Source organism: Rutilus rutilus (genome assembly GCF_951802725.1).
Source record: "Rutilus rutilus genome assembly, chromosome: 7".
Classification (NCBI taxonomy): Eukaryota; Metazoa; Chordata; class Actinopteri; order Cypriniformes; family Leuciscidae; genus Rutilus; species Rutilus rutilus.
The window spans coordinates 17,148,226-17,170,972 of NC_140221.1; the positions used below are offsets into that span (position 1 = coordinate 17,148,226).

The 22,747-nt window shown below is 36.3% G+C and overlaps 1 protein-coding gene across 4 annotated transcripts in view; it reads right to left on the reverse strand.

Annotated features, from left to right (window-relative positions):
* The window catches only part of rasgrf2b (Ras protein-specific guanine nucleotide-releasing factor 2b), a 63,199-nt gene that overhangs the window by 37,723 nt on the left and 2,729 nt on the right, over positions 1-22,747 (reverse strand). For all 4 annotated transcript variants that reach the window (XM_084413363.1, XM_084413362.1, XM_084413361.1 and 1 more), the window contains exon 2: positions 1,103-1,209. In XM_084413363.1, coding sequence (XP_084269489.1) covers positions 1,103-1,209 — 107 coding nt within the window. The remainder of the gene's footprint in view (positions 1-1,102; positions 1,210-22,747) is intronic.

Below are 22,747 nucleotides of genomic sequence, written 5' to 3' on the forward strand. Positions count from 1 at the left end.
CCTGTCCAGATGTTCACAGGCACATCTGCCCATGGGTAACCCAATAATCCGTTAGATTCAGCCCATCACCCCAGTGACGCAACACAAATGTACACTGTGGGAGGCTTGAGCATAAATCTGTATAGGGAGTATAAATCTCTGGTGTGTCAGCATGTGAGTGCTTTAAATCTCAGAGGGTTGTGTGTCTGCAGAATATCATGTGCGTGCGTGTGTGCGTGTGTGTGTGTGTGTGTGCATAAGTTTCTAACAACAACACACCTTTATCATAACATCATAAATTAGTCACCACCCCCCCCCCCCCCCCCAACACACACACACACACACACACACACAATAATTGGTAAATGTAATAAAGAAAACTGTGCCATTGTCTCAGAAATGTATGCATTTTCAGAGTCAATTGTTAACAATTACAAAATTGCCAAGTACAGCAACAAATATTATGGATAAATAAAATAAATAAAGAAATAAGCTTAAATAAAGAAATAAAGCACATGAAGCGGGAGATAAAAGAAATAAAATAAAAATGTATTTTTAAAAAAATGAACCCCACAAACTAAAAGAAAACTGTCCCACTAGACTTATATTTGCATAATGACCTACTAAGTTACTAAAAAGTTTTTAACTATCTCGCCAAGGGCACTAAGTGAGACAAGACTGGTGCACCCTCAAAAACCAAGAAAATTGGTACAAGACGCTTCTGGCAACAGTGTTTCCACAGTCTGAAATTACAGCTTAATATTCCTTGCTCTAAGGCAGATCTGAGATACAACAAATAAAGCAGTTTAAGCTTTCTTTAGAGATTTGTCTCTTGGAGATGAGATATAAAACAAAGTTTTATCTTAGGCTGCACGTCTGAGCACCAAGGAAAGAGGAATAACAGTGCTGTCAACCTCAGTGTGGCTTATTTGTTGCTGTGCTGCTCTGTAGTGACAGGGATAAATGCACAATGCGCTTGACTTAACCCGCTCTGATGTGTTTCTTTCTTATTATGATGATTTTATTCTTTCAGCCTGAGAGCAAAGCTTCTTTAGCGCTACAAAATATTATCCTTGACTGAGCAGGATAAAAAAAATATATATACACACTGCCGCACTAGTACCTGGCTTGCAGGATGGCCTCCACCCATTCATCACAGTCTGACTCCTCCTCCGTCCGCAGTTCCAGAGGTTTCTGTCCATCATGCCCGAAGATGACAAGGAAATAATGCTGAAACAATAGACAGATGGAAACACATTAAGAAGTTAGCAGACCTATAAAAGCCTGTGTGTGTTTTGAATTACTGAACTTCAATCTGTACTAAAAGCACTTTCCACAAATAGTGAGCTTTGGTGTCCCATTTTAAAACATTAGAGGCACAGCTTGTATGTTGTTGTTTTTTTGTCATAAAAAATATGTGAAATAAACTATTATCTAACATAAAAGTAACTTAACATTGCTAAGCTGTTTTAAACTAAACAAATGTCTGTGTTCTGTCTGCTTAAATTGGTAGGTTCAACTTTATTTCGATAGTCCACTTTAGACATTCTTCTATAAGTAACTTTGCAACTACAAGTCAACTAACTCTCATTAGAGTATTAGGCCGTAGTAGACTGTTAGGTTATGGTTAGGTGTTAGGGTTCGGGTTAGTAGAATAAGCTGACTTGTAGTTGCCAAGTTAATTATGGTCTGTTGGGGGACCATCAAAATAAAGTGTGATCAGATATTAAGCAGACAGTCTACTAATCCTTGAATGAGAGTTTGTTGACATGTAGTTGCAAAGTTACTTATAGTTAGTAGAATATCTAAAGTGGACTATCGAAATAAAGTGTTACCAGATGGTAATTTTGGCCTTTCTCGCCTAAGATGAATTAACTGTATCAAACAACAATGTCATAATCTTGACATAATTTTGTAATTTTTACTTACATTTTTGCACATCCCTCTCAGTATCCAGTTTTACCCTTTTAAAAATAAATGTGTTCAGTGCATTTGTCAGTCTCAACCTTCATCCTTTTTTACCAAGTTATTTTAAGAAACATCTATCTGATTTAATTTCATTTAATAAATAAATTTTGTTTTGTTTTGTTTTGCAAAAAAATGCAGGGTTGGAAAAAAAAAAAGAATAGTAAATAAATTAGCTCACATATTATTTAGTTTAACCTCCTCCTGAGGTCAAACTAACTGGCCAGTTTTAGACATTATTTTGTAAATAAAATTGTGCTGTGTTGACCCAAAGCAAAACAACATCCACAAAAAGCCTGCATTTACATATTATTAACAGAGCACCTGCTCTTTATTACAAACTCATAGAAACGTCAGCGCCAGCACACAGATACTGTCAAGCACTGTGAAATAAAATGGGAACAGGGTTATGAGAGTCTGAGCACTGTGTGGCTTGAGGCCATTGGCAAGGCAAATAAACACATGCAGCCGCTTAACAGCAGGTGCGAGAGGAATTGAATCAGCTATTGTCATATAATGACCTGAGGGGAAAATGCTGGTTAGCGTGTGTGCGTTCATAGTGATATTAGTAAGTTGCTTTACAAGCTTTAAAATGTCACATACAGGACAATGAAACTGAAACAGACCACAATCATTTATTAGTATGGTGTAGGGCCTCCTTTTGTGGCCAATACAGCATCCATTCACCTCGGGAATGACGGATACAAGTAAGAGGGATTTTGAGCCATTCCTCTTCCTGAACAGTGGCCAAGTCACTATATGATGCTGGTGGAGGAAAACGTTTTCTGATTTTCTCCTCCAAAACACCCCAAAGTGGCTCAAAAATGTTCAGATGTGGTGACTGTGCAGGCCTTCACTGTGTTCAACTTCACTTTCAGGTTCATCAAACCATTCTGTCACAAGTCTTGCTGTGTGTATTGGTGCATTATCATGGTACACGGCACCCCCTTCAGGGTACAATGTTTGAACCATTGGGTACACACTACACATGATCCTCCAGAATGGTTCGGTAGTCCTTGGCAATGACGCCATCAAGCACAGTAGGGAATGCCGTGATATTGCAGCCCAAACATCACTGATCCACCCCTGTGCTTCACTCTGGGCACACAACGGTCCAGGTATTAAGACTCTTTGGGGCTTCTCCAAACCGTAACTCCCACAGATGTGGGAAAGACAGTGAAGGTGGACTCATCAGAAAAACATACATGTTTCGCATTGTCCAAGGTTTGCACTGCTGGCACAGATGAAACAGACATTTTTCATTGGCACGAGTGACCAAATGTTTGGCTATAGCAGCCCGACCATGAATATCGTGAATGTGAATTGACCATGAATATATAACTCTGTGGAGCTCTAGACAAACAGTTTTGGTGGAAACAGGAGAGTCGAGGTGCGCATTTAATTCAGGATGTGCTTTTTGGATACAATCCGGGTTAATTCCTGGACATCCCTTTCAGACAGCTTCCTCTTGCGTTGACAGTTACTCCTGTTGAATGTGGTTCGTCCTATGTGGTGGTATGCCGACATTACCCTCGATAACATAGCCCTCGATACACCACAAAGACTTGCTGTCCTAACCACAGATGCACCATCGAGACACGCACCAACAATTTGTCTCTTTTGAAATCTGATATGTCTCCCATTATGTTGTGTGGATTCCAATATTGTATGTATAGCTGTGCTATTGCTCTTCGAATTAAAACTTCTTACACTGATGGAATGTAAAATCAGTGAAGATATAGGCGTGAAACCCCCAACACTATATTGGTCAGTGTTTCAGTTTCATTGTCCATCCCCTGTACATTTTATTGCAGATTCATTGTGTTTACACTTTTTTTTCTACACTTAGAACCAAGTATAGGAAGTAAGACAAAAATTACTAATATGTAAAAATAAAATAAAAAACTCAAGTGAATAAAGGAAGGAGTGGGGAAAAGTAATAAACAAATAAATAAACAATTTAAAAATAGAATAAAATAGAAAAAAGTCTGTACATTCAATCAGATTCAGAAGACCCTGCAAAATGGGACAGCTCACAACATCAAAGTAAAAAGCATATAGGTTCTTGTTTAAAGGGTTAGTTCACCCAAAAATGAAAATTCTGTCAGTAATTACTCACCCTCATGTTGTTCCAACCCCGTTAGACTTTCGTTCATCTTCGGAACACAAATTAAGATATTTTTGATGAAATCTGACAGCTGTCTCACTCCTTCATAGGCTTTCAGAGGGACCGAAACTCGCCGGCCCAGAATAGTTATTAAAAACATCGTTAAAATAGTCCAAGTGACTACAGTGGCTATACATTAAGTTTATCATGCGACGACAATACTTTTTGTGCGGAAAACCAACAAAAATACCGACTTTATCCAACTATTAGTGTTCTTCAATGTGGGCCTCTGACGAGAGTTCACGGGAGCGCCAGGACGCATGCGCGAGAACTGAAATTACCGCGTTCTTCTACTACTACTTGTTACTGGCTGCTCACTCCTTGGGAGTATTACCGCCATCTACTGTACAAGATGACGTCCCGACATTGCCGGAAGCGCAAAACGGTCTGTTTATAAGCAGAGGAAGACGCGCGCTGTATGTAAGCTATTGAATTCGACACTTATTGTGATTTAGGTCTCGATGATGTCGGGACGTACAGTAGATGGCGGTAATACTCCCAAGGAGTGAGCAGCCAGTAACAAGTAGTAGTAGTAGAAGAAGAACGCCGTAATCTCAGTTCTCGCGCATGCGTCCTGGCGCTCCCGTGAACTCTCGTCAGAGGCCCACATTGAAGAACACTAATAGTTGGATAAAGTTATTATTTTTGTTGTTTTTCCGCACAAAAAGTATTGTCGTCGCATGATAAACTTAATGTATAGCCACTGTAGTCACTTGGACTATTTTAACGATGTTTTTAATAACTATTCTGGGCCGGCGAGTTTCGGTCCCTCTGAAAGCCTATGAAGGAGTGAGACAGCTGTCAGATTTCATCAAAAATATCTTAATTTGTGATCCGAAGATGAACGAAAGACTTACATGGTTGGAACAACATGAGGGTGAGTAATTACTGACAGAATTTTCATTTTTGGGTGAACTAACCCTTTAATAGGGGAGTGAACTATTACTGCAGTCTTGTGTATCCATACCAACTGGTGTTGCTACAAAGCCAATAATTAATGAAATATCAATTGCTTCGAAGCAGCCAAACTTCTCTTTAGGCATTACTAACCAAAGCCTGACATTTCCTTAAAAAAAAAAAAACCTGAAGAAGTGAGGTTCGGCCTTTTGCAGACAGTGAAATTCACCATCACTTACTCTAACGGTATTTAACTGACACTGAGAGAAACTAATCACAGCCTAAATGCATGAAAGCTGATCATTTCCATCCCTTGGTGCCTGAATCAGCAGAATCCAGTGGGAAAATAAGCCTAAGACATATACAGAAGATAATTATCGTTATGCATATAAATGCAATTTGCTAATGCAAAGGTTGAGGGGTCAGAAAGCAGAGCATATTGCATTTGTTTGTGTATCTGACGTTTACATTCATTTCACATCTGCAGCCGACACTAATCAAACAAGCTACTACAGCTGGTCATGCAACATGAAACACGGCAAGCTCCACTCGTTGCTCCTCGAGTTACCACTGGATTCGCAAGAAGGAGAAAAAAATACAGCGCAAATATTTGAGTCAGTTTGATATAGCCATGTATATGTCAGTGATATAAAGAACTGCTTGTGTGTCAGCCTGTTTACATGTGCATATTCATTATATGTATGTACACATATATACAGTAAGCGTAGAACTGCAGTTGAAGTCAAGTTCAAGGGATTAAGTGTTCAGTGTTTTCTAGTACAGACAGGCATGAGAGGCCTTATGTAACCCTCCCTCGATCTATTTACAGTCTCCCAGGCTGACTGGGTGTCCTCCTGCACTCTTCTCTTGGCGTTTAAGTTGCATGTAAACAGAAGGATAAAATCAGCACCAGGTATTCTTATGATTTCCAGATACATACTCAAAACCGAGATAGCTTTGTAAACTATTGGTAAACCTAGCAGAACTTACTTAAATATCTCATGGACCCTTTTCACAGACCCTAATGATGCATTTCCACAGGTATTGACATCATAAATCAATTTTTAAAGTACATTTATTACACTATAGTTGGTGTTTTCTTATAGCTTGGCATTCATTTTCAGAAAACTAGTTAACGCTGCTGTGTGGATGTTTCTAATACAACAGCTGAGGCAGTGACAGTATCTTTCTCTCTTCTGACCAATGTAATCAATCTCTCTATATTTTTCCTCTTTTGAAATGTAATAGAAACACTAATGTGGAAGTTGTCTTTTGCTATGGGGGCAAGGAATGCAAAAATGATATTTGTTCTAGTTTCCAATCACCACTATTGAAGTTTACCCAACTATGATGACTTCCAATAATCAGAAACCATGACAACAAACTAGGGCATAATCAGTAACCTATGGCAAACAGAAAAGCAGGAAAATGGGAAGTAAAGGAAGCAGGAACCGAGAGAACCAATGACATACAAACTAAAAGTCCATTAAAAGAAACATCTGACACATGTTAACTGATATAGTTAACTAATGTAAACAAATTAAACCTTATTGTAAACTGTTACCGAATATCAAAAGCTGAAACAGCTGAAGAACTCTTTCCCAAGCAATGGACTAAAGAGTCTGTAAGCAGCCTTGTTGATACGATGAGATAAAAACAAAGTCAAAACAAATACACATACATCAGAGTTAATACAGAACACAATATTACATCTCTGCAATCATAAGCCCTGGAGCATCTTTTAAATGGTCTATTGCAAGGCTCTTGTGTACTGATACATCCTGCAATAAAAGGAAGCAAGTCATTTGCTCAAACTCAAAACATTTACTAAGGAAGGCAATCAGATTTTTTCACAAAAAGAAGATTCAGAAATGAAATCAACTTTTGTAAATGAAAAATGGCCTGACAAAACAAAAGCATATTTATTATTATTATTATAATAATTTGCATTTAACAGTAATAGATATTTAGTAATACATAAACGCAATGAAAAAAAAAAACACTAATAAGTGCATAACACAAGTTTGTCATTTTCAAAGGTAAAAAGAATGACAATAAAAGGTACTGGAAAAAATAATCTTTGCAGATATACAGTATGTAATATAACCACAAAAAAGAAAAAAAATAATCTGTTATATGCGTCATAACATGTTTAGAATGGCAGGTAATATAGATTGTATTTGCTGTATATGTAAAGCACTGTGCTGAGCATAAGAGACTTTAAAATAGTCTCGTTTTCAGTGATTTATTCTACATTATTATTATTTAGTCTTGAATGCATCAGTAAAAAAACTATAAACCAATCAGTAATGTTTTGCATTACACCATTTATTTAGCATTAGAGTGTTTATGAATTTATGTTGTATAAGTTATATTATAGGAGTGTCTTATTCATTTAGCATTTTGTAAAGAAAATAATTAATTTTATTAAATAAAAATAAGCCAGAAGAATACTGTTTTACATGCAGTTCTGGCTATTCGACTAGAAATCTACAGTATTCGTGTTGAGAAACAGCCCACACTGATACTGACCTAGTAAACTAAATCATCAGCGCTCTCCCCCTTTACACGCATGAGCTCATTTCATTGCAGCTGCGAATGGACCGGTGACCCTTCCACTATGCCGGTCTTCCCCCCTGTAATGGTCTGACTGAAATACTTCCTAACCTATTTCCTCACACAAATCATACATTTTTCGAAATGCTGTTGCCCTGCATTCACAAGGCCATGCCCTGAAGTGCTGAATTATATGAAGAGTCGCTGTTCTGGGAAGAGCGCTTATATGGAAGCAGTACACACAAGTTGTGTCCCAATTCAGATGCTGCATCCTTCGAAGAGTCCAAGAAAGTCGGACCGAGCATTGTTAAATGGAACGGTAGCTTACGGAGAATTGTTCTTGTCATGTAGCAACTGTGACAGGTGCCGTTGATAAGCGGCAGTAAAGTTTGTATTGGACTTTTTTGGAAAATTATAGTCAACTGTTTGAAAAAAAAAACAGGGTTCACCACCTTTCTAAATGTTCACCACACTGCATAAAAATCATATAGGGCCCTATCTTGCACCCAGCGCAATTGACTTTGTACACCGACGCATGCATCATTCCTATTTTGCACCCGCGCACAGCGGACTTTTCCCTCCACAGACGCACGTCGGTAAATTAGGAAATGAACTTGAGCTCCCGGGGGCGGTGCAGCGAAAAGAGGAGGTGTGTTCCGGCGCAAACGTTCCCTGGTGCTATTTTGCAGGTTTAGAAAACAATTCCGTGTTGCGCATGTTATTCATATGCTATTTTAAGGGCGCATGCTTGGCCATAATGTAGCGTGTGTAGCATAAACTTTGATTCTCTCATCTACACAGAAGCAGCAGTTTTCATTTTTGCAAATCATACATTATTACAAGGAAAAATATTAACACACAAGGGAAATCATTGTTGTGTCCGTGAAGATGTGAAAAAAAGGCATAAATCTAGCTTACACATTTACCCAAATTATTATACGCCTGTTTAACCGAAGCTAATTTGGGTGGGTTTCTCCCATCCCCATACAATGTCACTTCTCTGTCTTTTACGGTCCTGACGAGAACGTCTGTCTCCTCGGCTGTGAACCGCTCCTGGCGCGCGCCTGGCAAATCCGCCGTTATAATAGCAATCCGCCATGGAACAAGCGTGCCTGCTCTTAAAGGGAATGTGAGATGTCGCTCTGATTGGTTTATTTCACGTTACGCCCAAACCACACCTATGAATAATGTAGCTACTTCAGACCAACCCATTTTAGATTTGCGTCGGGCGCAAGAGTCATTTATCCCGCCGGTATAATAGCAACAGCGCCCAAGATCGGCCCACAAAGTTACTTGCGTTTCGCGTTTGATACTTGCGTTTCAGATCGTTAAAATAGGGCCCATAATCAGTAAGTTACGACAACATTGTTTTTTACATTGTTTTACCTCATCAAAATTAAGTTACGCAATTTTCAAAGTTAAACAAGATTCAACTAATTTTTTAAGTCAGTTTACTGTGATTGAAGTTGAAATGACTTAAATATCCAAGTTGATTGTACTTAAAAATTTAAGGCAGCAACTTCTTTTACAGTGCATGGTCCATTTCTGTGCATAATAAGGAGTATACACTTTCTATAAAATCACATTTGGTAAGATATGTGTTGACATTTGAATGGCTTTCAAGTAAAAAACAAACAAACATTTGTATCGAATTTGCTGTATAGAAAATTCCACCAATCAGAGAGTAGTAACAAGCAAAAATCAAGTCGGTCTCCCAATTCACTCTCAAAATATTTCAATATTTCAATACATATGCATATTTTGCAATAAAACTATGGAGAAATATAAAACTACTCATTTAAAAACAAGACATTTCAATTCGATAATGCAATTCGCAATGCCTTTGTAGTTCTTTCCCTCACCAAAGCCGTTGAACAGTCTTGTAGCTTTGTATTTTTGTCAATTTTCAAACGCTTTTTTGCTTCAAATCAAAGTCTGTAATGTTATGATTCACCCCATAGCTGGTTGACTTGGTTTCTGGCTTATGCTTATAATGCTTGAAGACTTTTTTGAAACCCCTATGGGAGAAATGAATGGAAAAAGTACTTCCGTAAACAACGCCGCTGAAAAAGTGGACGGGCACTGTTGCACTTTATTGAGACCAGCCTTCATTGAGCCGCTGTGAAGCATTTATTCTTTGAAGGATGCAGCCTCTGAATTGGGACGCAGCTTTAGTATGCTCTTGTTCGACTCACAGGAGACAATGTCGCCGCATTAGTGCCCAAGGCCAACACAAACCAACAGGCCTGGTGAGCAGGGGTAAAGGTCCATCCCAACACCTCTAAATCTAGTCACCGAACACTCCACCAATACACAAATTCATCTCTGCATGTATCCGCAATAGTAATTTGCTCTGGCAATCTGCCAAGCCAGAAGGGAAAAGCAGAGCGGGTGGGTGAGAGAGACAGAACCTCTTGCATAACATTTCTTAACAAGTGTCAAGCATATTTTTAAACCGTCACTTCACATAACAAATCCTGTTTCCATGACAACCCAGTGCTCTGCGCAAGAGCAGCGTTCAATAATGCTTTTTGCACTGCATTCATTACTACCGTTTTATTCGTTCAGCGCCTTGCCAATCTTCATTTAAACCTCCTCATCTATTACACTGAAAGCAGTCAGAAAATGTGTTTGGCTCAGCCGTTTGCAAATAATACTTGCAGTGATCTCAGCACTGTAAATTACAATACTATGTTGAAAAAAAGGGGTTTGATCCGGTTTAAACTGTTTTAGCCCGTCAGCCGGCAAAACCACTCAATCCTTCAAAACCACTTAAACCCCTTATAAAACCAGCAAAAGCCTAACCGGGCTGGAAGACCACCCTGGGTGGTTTAAGAAGGGAGAATATTTGTCTCGATTAGCAGCACTTGTTTGTTTTATGCATTTCTCTCATTTGGGCGAAGGGAGAAGAGATGGAGTTGTCAGCTTTGCTGTTGGTTTTCAGGAAAAGTGTTGATGTTCGCCGTCTGGATGAAATAGATGACGCTTTCTGCTCTCACTCCTGCTGGGTGCTTACTGATACTGTTTACAATCATGCAGTTCGGCTCTGCGCTATGTCTGTAGTTCTCTTTGCTGCTACAGCCAGATATAAAACAATCAATCACAAAGCAATATTTGGTGTTGTCACAATACACCTTTGTGGTTTGTTTGTGATAGGCGGATGCCATTAAAACAAATGGAGCGGGCCCTGCTTTTTCATCAGGATGAAAGTGCACTGTATCTTCAAGTTTTTATGGAATCTATTGTAATATAGCACCTTGGTTATTTCAAGACATGCACGTAATATTAACCACGGAGAATAAAGTGGACTGTCAATAATAATCTGGAGTTTAGAAGAAATGGCATAGCAACAGCTAAAACCAGCCTAAGGAAAACTGGTCTTTTGGCCTGGCCATGCTGGTTTGGCTGGTCTTTTATGTTGGTCTTAGAGGCGTTTTGCCTACTTGACAAACTGGGAGACCAGTTTGCAGATCAGCTAAACCAGCTAAGACTAGCAAACCGAGTATGCGAGAGATGCGTAGTGAAAGTGAAGCTTGATTTCACTTGAGCCATATTTGGACAGGACTTTGCTTTTGAGATTTTAATCCCATCTGAATCTGCCAAGTTTGTGTTTTTCCGCACACAACCTCTGTAACAATTCCAGAGTAAATTGACTACTGTTTTTCGGCAAATTCGGTGGTCGTCTGAGAAATCCAATCCCGTTCGAATGCAATAGCCTTTGATTGCTGATCCCAATAATTCTCCTCATGTGTTTTTGACTAACCATACCTGTCATTTGCACACTAATCTTCTGCATGTTGCACCTTTTAAATACGGACGTTATCTGATGAAAATGTAAAAATAATATAAATATGAAATTAAGGAAAGACTGGCCATTTTAATAGCATCGGGTAAGATATGAATAGATTTTTCTGCTCACTTACATGGCTTTATTATAAGCAGCCACTCATCAGAAACTCATTAAAATCATGTGAAATTTATTTTAAATAAGGTTTTTATAATATATTAAAATTAAATTAAAAATATGTAATTAAAATGTCATACGTGATGCGCACAAACATTGTATGACCTTATATAATGCCCACCTCTAGAAACGCACACTCCCACCTCTGTAATTAACACAGAGTTGTTAGTCCTGTCCTAATCTGTGCATAAAAATAACAGCTGTAGTGTGAAAAGAGTTGTAGCTCATACGTTGCTCAAAAAACTGGAGATTCTGTTTTTTTCTCTGATATTACATCACAAGTGTAACATAAGTGTTTCAATAAGCGTGAAACGTTTCTCCAAAATACTTATTTATTTATTTTTTTATAACAGTATTTAAACGGCTTAAATCTGAAATGTTATACATGATATAGAAAATGATTAAGAGAAACTTTACACTGTCCCGGGCAATCGAAGAGGGGGAAATGGAAAACCCAGAGTGGAGCTGGAGTGGAGTAATTACAAAACACTTTCAGCAAGAGGAGAAATTGCAGTCACTCCACCTCTCTCATGCGCTGTGTTCAGAAAAACACCTTAGGCTGGTGTAAGTTGTTATTTTCTGCAGGGTGCACCACACAAGAATCCTTTCAATTTCATCATTTTAATTATGAATTGTTCCCCTTTCTCTAGCTTCTATAAATCTTTTTTGCTCATTCTTTAAAGCCATAATTGCACAATTAAAAGTCAATAATATTAACTGCACAATTAAATTGCAAATTTACTTTCAATTATTGAAGGCTAGTCAATTATTTCATGATTTTTTTTGTGCAATAACCATAAAAAAATATTCCTATTTCCCACTATAAATTTCTCATCTCTATCATGCTATTTGTGTTGGAGAGATGTGCCTTTTGCCAGCCTATTTTGTTCATTATTGCTAATGTTTTTTATTATTTCGTCCAAATTTCAAATGTTTTAGTTCATCTTTTTTTATCAGCTAATGCAGCTTCATAAGCTTTTGAAATACAAAATAATTTGAATCCAAATGAAACAACAAGTGACAAAGAGAGAGCGTGTTTGTGTATAAAAAGCTCCATAATAAAAATAAATGGCTAATTTGTAGTAGTTTACTATTTAGACTTAGTACAAGCCAAGTCAAATTGATAAGGGTAATAAAAAAATAATTAAAAAAAAAAAGGTTGTAGTTCACATTAAAGGTTTATACACTGCTTATTAATTGAAACCCCACTAGAGAGAGAGAAAGAGAGAGAGAGAGAGAGAGAAAGAGAGAAAAAGAGAGAGTCATTCTCTTTTTGTGCATCTTACAACCCAATTTTTGGAACAAAAGTATAAAAATGTATGAATGAATGAGGTAATTACTTAATTAAACTAAAAACAAGGTGCAAGGTCTTTTTATTGCCAACATGGAAATTATTTCAAATGTTAACAAAGTGATTGGTCAGTCACAGTTGATTCTGACCTGTCAATCATTCTGTGGTATAATATTTTTGTACAACAACTGCTGAATAAATAATTACATATTTTTGGACAATAGCCATGTCGTAAATAACTGTTATGGACTAATATTATATTCATATATATGAAAATCTTTGCACCATGATATTTTCCACCATGACAAACTTTTTTGCACCTTTTGTGCACACAGAGCATCATCTAAAATTCAGAGTGTCTTTTGAAAATAAATTTAAAAATAAATCACTTGGCAGTGATTGAGAGTGGAGTCACAGCAAAACCGTACCAGTACAACTGCTGAAGTATTCATGAACCTTTTTCCTTTTTCCATGAACCTTGAGAGTAAGAGTGTTATAACTGTTGAGTGTTGATTGTGTGGGAGAATGTGTGGATTGGATTGATTTTTACTTTGTTTTCACTCACACAAATATTACAAGCAACAACATTTCCTTAAAGGAGAAGTGTGTAATTTCTGGGGGGTTTTTTTACCTTTATTTATAAAATGCAGATTGTTTCAAAGCAGCTTTACAATGATCAACAGGAAAATATTGATTCAATGATGCTAACAGAATTCAATTCTGCTGTAAAGCAGCTATAAAAAGACAACAGTAAACAGTCAATATTCAGCTGTAATCATTTTAGTGTGGATTTAGTTTGGTTCATTAAAGGAACACGCCAACTTTTTGGGACTTTAGCTTATTCACCGTATCCCCCAGAGTTAGATAAGTCCATACATATCCTTTTCATCTCCGTGCATGTCATAACTCTGTCTGATGTACCCACCGTTAGCCTAGCTTAGCACAAAGACTGGAGGTAAATGGCTCCAGCTAGCATACTGCTCCCAAAAAGTGACAAAATAACACCAACATTTTCCTATTTACATGGACAAATAAGGTGGTCACATGAGACACAGCCATCTTCTAACCGTATACATACTGGGAACTATATTCTCAGAAGGCGAAGCACTGCTACTTCTGTGGAGTGATTTATTCCAGCTCTAAGCGAACTCTCTGCTCCTCACCACGGGGCTTCTCAAGTGCTGCGAGCAAATCACTCCGCCCAAGTAGCAGTGCTTCTGAGAATATAGTTCCCAGTATGTTTACGGTTAGAAGATGGCTGTGTCTGTGACAAAATGTTTGTCCCATTTTTGGTATATTTTATGGTTCTATTGTCAGTCACAGCATAGGAATATTGAGAAAACTGTCAGTATAGACTTAAAAACTTGTTTTCTGTCCCACGGCAAACAAAGTATTACATGATTAACAATGGTTTAAACAATTAAAGAAGTGTCATTCATTTTTAAGTTTTAAAGTGTAGTCTTGTTTAATATTATGTAATCCTTTGAAACAAGTTTGCAGCAAAAGTCAAAATGTTACAATTTTATAAACTGTGTTTAATAAATGCGACTGAAAATGTCATTGATAAGACATTTGAATACAATAAAATTCCACATATACATTAATGCCACAATTTTAATGTTCATAAGGATTTGTACACATTTGTACGTCAGGAAAGTTGTTCATACATAAATAATTTACATTTTAGTGCTTTCAATACGTCAATATTGCACTGTAAAAAATTTCTAACCCTCCCAAATCAAAAATTTCAAGTGACCGATAACATCAAAAATGTTCAATTGGCCCAAGTGAAATTCTGTAAATTATAAAATTAAATTTACAGATTTTCACTTGGGCCAATTGAAATTTACAGAATTTCACTTGGGCCAATTAAAAAAAATTGATGTTATTGGTCACTTGAAATTTTTGATTTGGGAGGGTTAGAATTTTTTTACAGTGTGTGTTTAATTCTCTATACACGTCTATGTAAATGTACGTGTGGTAGAGCCACACATTACATAAAAATACATATGAATACTCATGAGATCATGTTGGATATAAACTCTCAATTGGAAGTTATAAAGTTCTACATTTACCCTTTTCTATTTTTTATTTCATGATGGAAACAAGCTTTCACAATTAAGACATTAGATGTCATCCTGAAAGCACTGCCACATGACCAGTGCCAACCTTACATTTCTTCAAAAATGGCTCTTTATGAAAAAACAAAAAAATACCCTGAATTAAAACAGAACCACAATAACACAAAGCAACAAAACAGCAGGCTTCACGTCCTGAAACGGGGGGGGGGCCTGTCATTTTACAGCTTTGCATCTAGATCTCATTTCTGAAGCCAATAATCAAAGCTAAACTGGGGAATAAGTTTTCCCATCTCTCCCCTTAATCCAGTGAAAACATTTTAAGCTGAAAGATTTCCTCACAGGACGCTTTGTAATGAGGAACACAGGGACGAAATACATTTCACTGAGAAAATACTGTAATTTAATGCTGAAACACATCAGTATAATTGGAAAAGATTCACATTATGTCTTATCTCGTTCTTCCGATGGTAATGGTAATGATAATTCTCGAGGCGCCATAGTGTTGGAACTGTCATGGGGCATGATAAATTTCATATATTAAAAGTGTATGAATTTGAGATCATCTGCTTTTGTGTGAAGATGGATGAGCTTACACAAGATGCTGAGGAAGAAAAGGAATGGTGGTCATGGCCCTGGAAATAGCCTCTTAATATGAATAATTAACAGAAGATGTTCAATAATAGCAACTGCTGCACTAGATATATTGAAATGTGCTGCAAATTAAAAAGAAATGCTGCCCTATGTATTGTCACCTGTCTGATGTTAAGTGTCAGCATCAAAGCATCCAGACAAGCGACGATTCGCCCGTTCTCTTACTTGTATTTTTGAGAACAACAATTACCCTCTTCCTGAAGACTTTCTTGAAATCAATGTTGTGTCTAGTCTTTTCTATTTGTTCACAGTAGAAATGTTCACCATATAAATACAGGGATGCTTGATTAAAACCACTTTGTATTTAGCAGAGGCATTATGCTTATTATGATATTGTATCAACATCATGTCCAGCTATGCTTATCCCAGTGGCTGATGGGAACAGCAGGATGACATAATTCCCATTTGGGTGTGAACGGTAATGAGACGGCCAGCAGTGATTCTTTAATATTATTAATAACTGCAGTCAAGGAGCAAATGTGTAATCTAATATCATCATGACTGCAATGGCCATGGCTCAGCATATATCAGTAGATCAATATTAGGTGGTTTGGCATTTAGATTGTTTTGTAGGGAACACTGGTTTACAGGTGTTCAGACTAGCTCTGTTTCAAAACCTATTGAACCATCTATAGCTAGTTAGGCAGCTAACTTCTAAGACAGCACGGTAACCTCACAGAAACCTCAGAGGTGACTGAATTGAACTAGTTCTACACAGCAGGAATGGTCACTTATGTAGACACAAATAACGCTCTCATGTGAAGTACACAGGTTTTTCCAATAGAGTCTGGTGTTAGCATGTGGCTAAGCTAACGGCAATACTCTAAACATTGCATTACATATACAAATACACACAAATAATGCATGAAATTGGGTTTTTCTTATTTACTAGGATAGGAAGAGCTATTTTTATCAACACATTGCAGTATTGAATCAAATGGATAGGGTACAACGGGGTAAAAGGCACCTTTGAATTTATTTTCCTCAAAACTACTAGATGGCACAAAAACTTGCCGTGCTTACTTTCCAAAACATCTGCTTTTCAAGATGCACGTGGAAATTTGGCTGATCCTTGACACGATCAGCAGTGCAAAGTGTCTTCTGTGCTAATCTGATCTAATATTTGATGTTTTTTTTAAATGTTGTAGATTTAAGTAGCAAATGAGATTCGCTAAAATGAATGAATATATTTTGAGACAAAGGTCTTCTTAATGGTTTTAAACAGGTTTGTTAATTAATGCCCAAAAAAAATTTCAATACCGTAAGAATATGTAAAAGTATGATATTTGGGACAAAACGCCCCTGCTGTCGGGGCAAAAGGCACAACAATTAACATGATAATAAACAGCCGGCTGACTTTTCCTTTTGCTGACATGACATGTTAGATTCTGATGGTAAATATCACATATTACGTTGGGTGTCCACCTTCGAGATAATCACCATATTTATAATGAAACTAACTAATTTAAAATATGATATTAATCATATCATATAAGAAAATATAATTTATTGTTACTACTATAAATCTATATATATATATAAAAAAAAATGTATGGGATCTCCTTCAGTGCTTTCAGAATCTTTACTTTTTAAAATAATTTTGTTTCTGTATTTTTAAAATAGATTTTATATTAACATTTTAATGACAGTATATTTATTGAACAAAATGAATACTTTTATTTATAAAAAATATAGAGAAAATAGTACAAACTTTGCTAAAGTGGTTGTTTTGAAAAAGTCTTAACTTTATTTTAGCTAAAGTATTATCAATACTTTGTGCCTTTTCCCCCATGCTGGTGAGACTTTTACCCTGCGTGTGGGGGGTAAAAGACCCACCTTGCCAGATTATCCTATCAGATTTTTTAAACAAAATAAACTACTTTTATTTTTTTGTATTTTTACTGAGCGCATTTTAGTGCAATGTATATTGCCATAGCATTTGAATCTTAGAAGAGCACAATTTTGCAGCTCACTGGGGTTTTGAGCAAAGATACGTCACAGTGTTTTTTCTTTTCTTTTTTTTATATAAATATGCCATTTGTCAGAAAGAAGAATCATATACTGTTGATTGTTTTGGTAAGTCAACAACAGTCTGGACAAAACAGGCTGGGACAAAAATGAAAAAATAATGAAAAGACAGGCATTCTGTCCTTCCTTGCAAATTATAGAGCACAATATCAGCTATATCAGAAACACCTGTTTGTTTTTCCACTCCAACATTTTCCATTTTAGAAAGTATGATCGCTGACCCATTATCTCAGTTGTGTTTATTATATCAGCTCATGCTATAAAAATGTTTTATTGTGCACTATCTGGGCCTGAACAGAACCATTAAAACAATGAAACAGGTCATAGTGTAAATTACAGTGCAGTAGATAAGGCCAGACTACTTTAACTTTTTTTTCCCACAACACATCCATCCAATGATCTGCTGGGAATTATGTGGGATTTCCTTACGTATGTATTTCCCCTAATTGGAAAAACAAAAGAAAATCAGGTCTCTATTAATAAGATGCAAAAAACGCATTTAGGGTGTGTGCTACATTAGTTTCTACATTTCTGGCAAACGTTACTGCCAATTTTCCCAAATTAAATGAACTTTATTGTATCAAACTAATGTTCACTATAAGAGAGCAACACATACTTGAACTGCAGTGATGACACACAACCTTGAGCTTGCATGTAACCGCTTCTGATTGATCTAAAACCAAAACCAGTTATATAACTTATTTATAAAAGGAAACCTAATTGCAATAAAATAGTTCATTTAACAAGACATGAATCAGTAGATGCTCACTGAATGAAAAATGTGGTCTTTTATATTTAGTAAAAAAAAAATATTGCAGCAATAAAGTCATTTCATTTCAACGGTTCATTTCAATATTTCACCCAAAATATTTACGAAATAATAATAATCTCAAGATGTCCCATACAGTATATCTTCCAGCATAACAATAAATCTCAATCCATATGGCAGTTTGAAAGACGAATGATGGGATGAAGAGTTTTGTGGCTTCCTCCACAATCTTCACATTGATGACCATAATCCTCCCAGAAGAGAAAAAAGAAAGAAAGTCCTTCCACAAAAAACAAAAGAAGCACTATATGCAACAATTCTGTTCACATATTTGTATGTTTCTGCCGTTATTAGTATGCATACAATATCCTGTAAATATGTAATGCAACAACATTCAGAGATTTAGACTGGTGTCTGTTTGAGCAACTTAAACTGACTTCATACTGTCACCATCTTATTTCTATAACTATTTATCTGATGATTTTACGAGAGCAAACCTACTTTTTTTTTGTCTGCTGGAAAGAATTATCTACATGTTGTAGTCTCTCAGTTGGATTAAGCCATTCCAATACACAGTAAACATAAACGTCTACTTTCAGAAAAGCGGAGCCGCGGACATTGTAGGATAAGGATTACATGCAAAGTGAACTTATTGGCGAGTAGAGCTCCGAGTATATTTGGATGGAATGAGCCTTTTACGAACACTTCTAACACATAATGTGTCTAACTCCATCAACAACATTCATAACAGAGATTGGACACACTTACTATGTAAAATGATCAATAATGAATGAGATCTCACTGCTGTTAGAGACACAAGCTTAGTGGCTTCAATCTTTCTCATCATCTGTAATAAGACTAGCAACACAATAATATCAATAACCTATAAACACTGGTTTCCGCCACGGAATTGCAAGCTTGCAATTGCAAGGTTATATCATACAAATCTGACTAAACACGCATATATGACTTTATATAACACAATTCTGGCTTAACAACATGCAAATGTGCCTTTATATCACAATTCTGACTTTAAAACTTGCAATTGTGAGTTTATATCATGCAATCCTGAGAAATAAAGTCAGAATTGTGAGTTAAAAAGTCACAATTACCTCTTCTTTTTATTTTTTTATTCAGTGGCGGAACAAGATTCCATAATAACCAGCGTATAGGGGAAATGTTTTTTAATTATCATGTTTAATAAATTATCAGATAACATTTAGCAATAGTTTGCAAACTGAACCTAACAGATCTTTAACTGAAAGTGAACGATGCAATGTTTTCAAAAACATTAGTAATGTAATATAATGAAACCATGCCAGATGAGTAATACATAATCTGGTCTGAATTGATGAAGCAACTATTTGAAACGTCAGGCTGTAACAATTACAAGCGATCAAGCAATAGATCAGAAGCTGTAAGCGAACAAGATTAAGTGGGACCCAAGTCAGTTTAACTTGTCAAATGACTCGTTCCAAAATCGTACATTTCATAAGCACTCATAAAGATTTAAACCTATTCCCAGACTAAAATGCATGTTTGAGCTGTTTTAACTGAAGTAACTTGCACTGACATATCGTAAAATATGTCAGTGCCATTGTTTTGTCTCAAGATTCACCAGTAATGTTTTTTATAAGGCACGTTTAATAAAGCAATACTTAAATGTCCTAACTGAACTAAAGCCTAATCCTGGCTTAATTTGAGCCTTTTCTGTGAAACCAGGCCGATGGGTTTCAACATAGAACCCATAGGGTTCTTGACTCAATTTTACAGAACTCTTTATGCCAAAAAATACTTTCATGTTTAACAGGTTATTCCAAAATTTTCTGGAGATAAACATGTTTATGAGCTGTTTAATTCATAAAATCTAATCAAAATATATATATTTTTTTATTAAAACAAAGTTAATTAATTACAACTTAAAATGATCACATGATGAGAACCCCGAAATTTCTATAAGAAGCATCTGACAGAACCCTTTAAGCATCTATTATAGAACCTTTTCTTCTAAAAGTACGATATCAGTGCAGACTACGCTATATCAATCTTACCAAAAAAAGAAGACAAAAGAAAATAATTAAAAGGACAGTTCACTCGAAAAATGAAAATTCTGCTACCTGTATGACTGACTGATTTCTGTGTAACATAAAACAACATTTAAACGGGGTGATCCTGAATGAAAATGGTGACTATGGTGGTCAAAAAGGACAAAAAGTAAAATAAAATTAGTCCAGGGTCCAGTTGCTTAAACTTAGCTATGTTTAGACTTGAGAACTAGTTTGACCAACTAGCAAGTTAGTTAGGAGATAATCAGTCTTACTTTTCCTATTCAAATTAGACTAATCTACATTTTCATGTCACTACTGACTTTAAAAAGGTAGGACTTGAAGAAAAAAAATAAATAAAAATGTATGACTAACATTTAAGACTATCTACTAATCAGTTTGTGCAAATGGCCAGATGTGCTCTATTCTAAGCCTTCTGAAGCCACAAAAATAGCTTTACATATCTGTAACAACAGAAATAGCTTTACAGAACAGACCAAAAGGTAAGCAATTATTCACTCACAATTTTGTCTTCTAACTTGGCAGCCCCTGCACTCTTAAAAATATAAAGGTTCCAAAGTAGAGGGTTGCAGTTCTGCCATAGAAGAACCATTTTGGTTTCCCCAAAGAACCTTTTAGTGAACTTTTTTCTTTTTTTCTTTGTGTGAAGAACATTTTAATAATCTGAATAACCTTTTTCCACTATAAAGAACATTTTGTGCAATGGAAAGGCTCTATGGATGTTTAAGGTCCTGTCTGAAACCACAGACGCCAATAAAGAACCTGTAAATGAATTAACAAATAGTCATTTTGTGGTGAACTAACCCTTTTAATAGTGCACATCTTGACACCTAATCTCATTACTTTGGCTAAAGGTACAAATGGAACCCAAGCAAAAGCACAAGAAACTTGCATTATTCCTTTGTCATCCTTCCTTCTGTACCTTAAAGTTATTACCTGAGTATCTTCTGAAATTTACACAGATGCATCTCTTTGCCCCTCATTCATCAAACTGTCAGCTCATAAGATTATGATTGTTATGAATGAACTACACACAAAGTCCAAGGAACATCAATGAGTATTGGGGTAGTGTATGGTAAATAATTGGTATTATCAGCAATTAATGTGCATGTGACCATCATGAGAACAACAGTAAAGGCTTTACCACTGTAACTGCATTTTGTTGTATTTATACTATACGCACAAAGTCATTTCAATCTGAAAACATCAGTAGATATGCACCGAATCAACTACATCCAGCTTTAACGAAACAAAAAAATCAGCTTTCCTCGTTGCAAATGCAGGATGTTTGTTGTTGCTCTTAGGTGATTATTTATTTAGAAATGAAAAGATTATGATATTGATCCAGGACACGACATTACTGGGAATACAGTATTTATAATTTATGTCTGTTTCTAAGCACTTCATGAGCCTCAGAAGTGTTTTATTGTCTCATATAGTTTCTGTGTTGATGTAATTCATCCTTCATAAAGGCAGTTCATACAAAAGGTCTCGTAAAAACAAAAGACCCAAAATCACATCGTGCTGTTGTCTGATTGTTCCATAGCCTTTATGAGTTTAAGGGCGTCTATTTGCCTTATTTACTATTTTCTACAAATGCCCAGTCCTCAGAAATCTGGCATTATAAAAAGAGTCTTGGACTTCATAAACAAATAAAATCAGTCAGGCACAGGAAGGTTTTCATTGACTATGGAGACATTAGTGTTGGCTTTATGTTTCACATAAGCACCTGGAAATCTCTGCCTACACATTTCTATAAAATCTGTATTCTTTTCTCATCAAAATAATACTTTGTTTTCTTAACTAGTGGGAAATGCATTTTGATCATCAGTTATGGCAGAGCTGAAACCATTTATTTGTAATTGTTGGATTACATTTCTATTCCACTGGGGGGTTTTTCTCCCCAAAGGAGTTTCAGTATCCCTATCGACGGCTTCTATACCTGTCTATACTCTTTATAGACTAGCCCACATTTATTCCTTTGTGTCTTTTTAGCTGTCTGTGGGAGAGAATGCGCATACTTATATGCAGCCGTGTGGGAGTCTGTGGGTGTGTGATTGAGAGAGGATTTCTAACTGTGTTCTCACAGAGGAAAGAGTTGATATAGGCTACAAACATGCACTCTATCAACTACATTCACATTGTGAGAGAACTAGGCCTACATAACATATGTAGATTAAAAGTCATCTCATTTCTGTTTGAACAGGCGTAATATTCAAAGCGATACACGACTGCTGATACTTTTTTCTGGTTATACACGCCTAAAAGTGTCTAAAAAGTATTTAAAAGTCTAAACACGTGTTTAGTACCACTGGTTTTCCACAAGCTGGTTT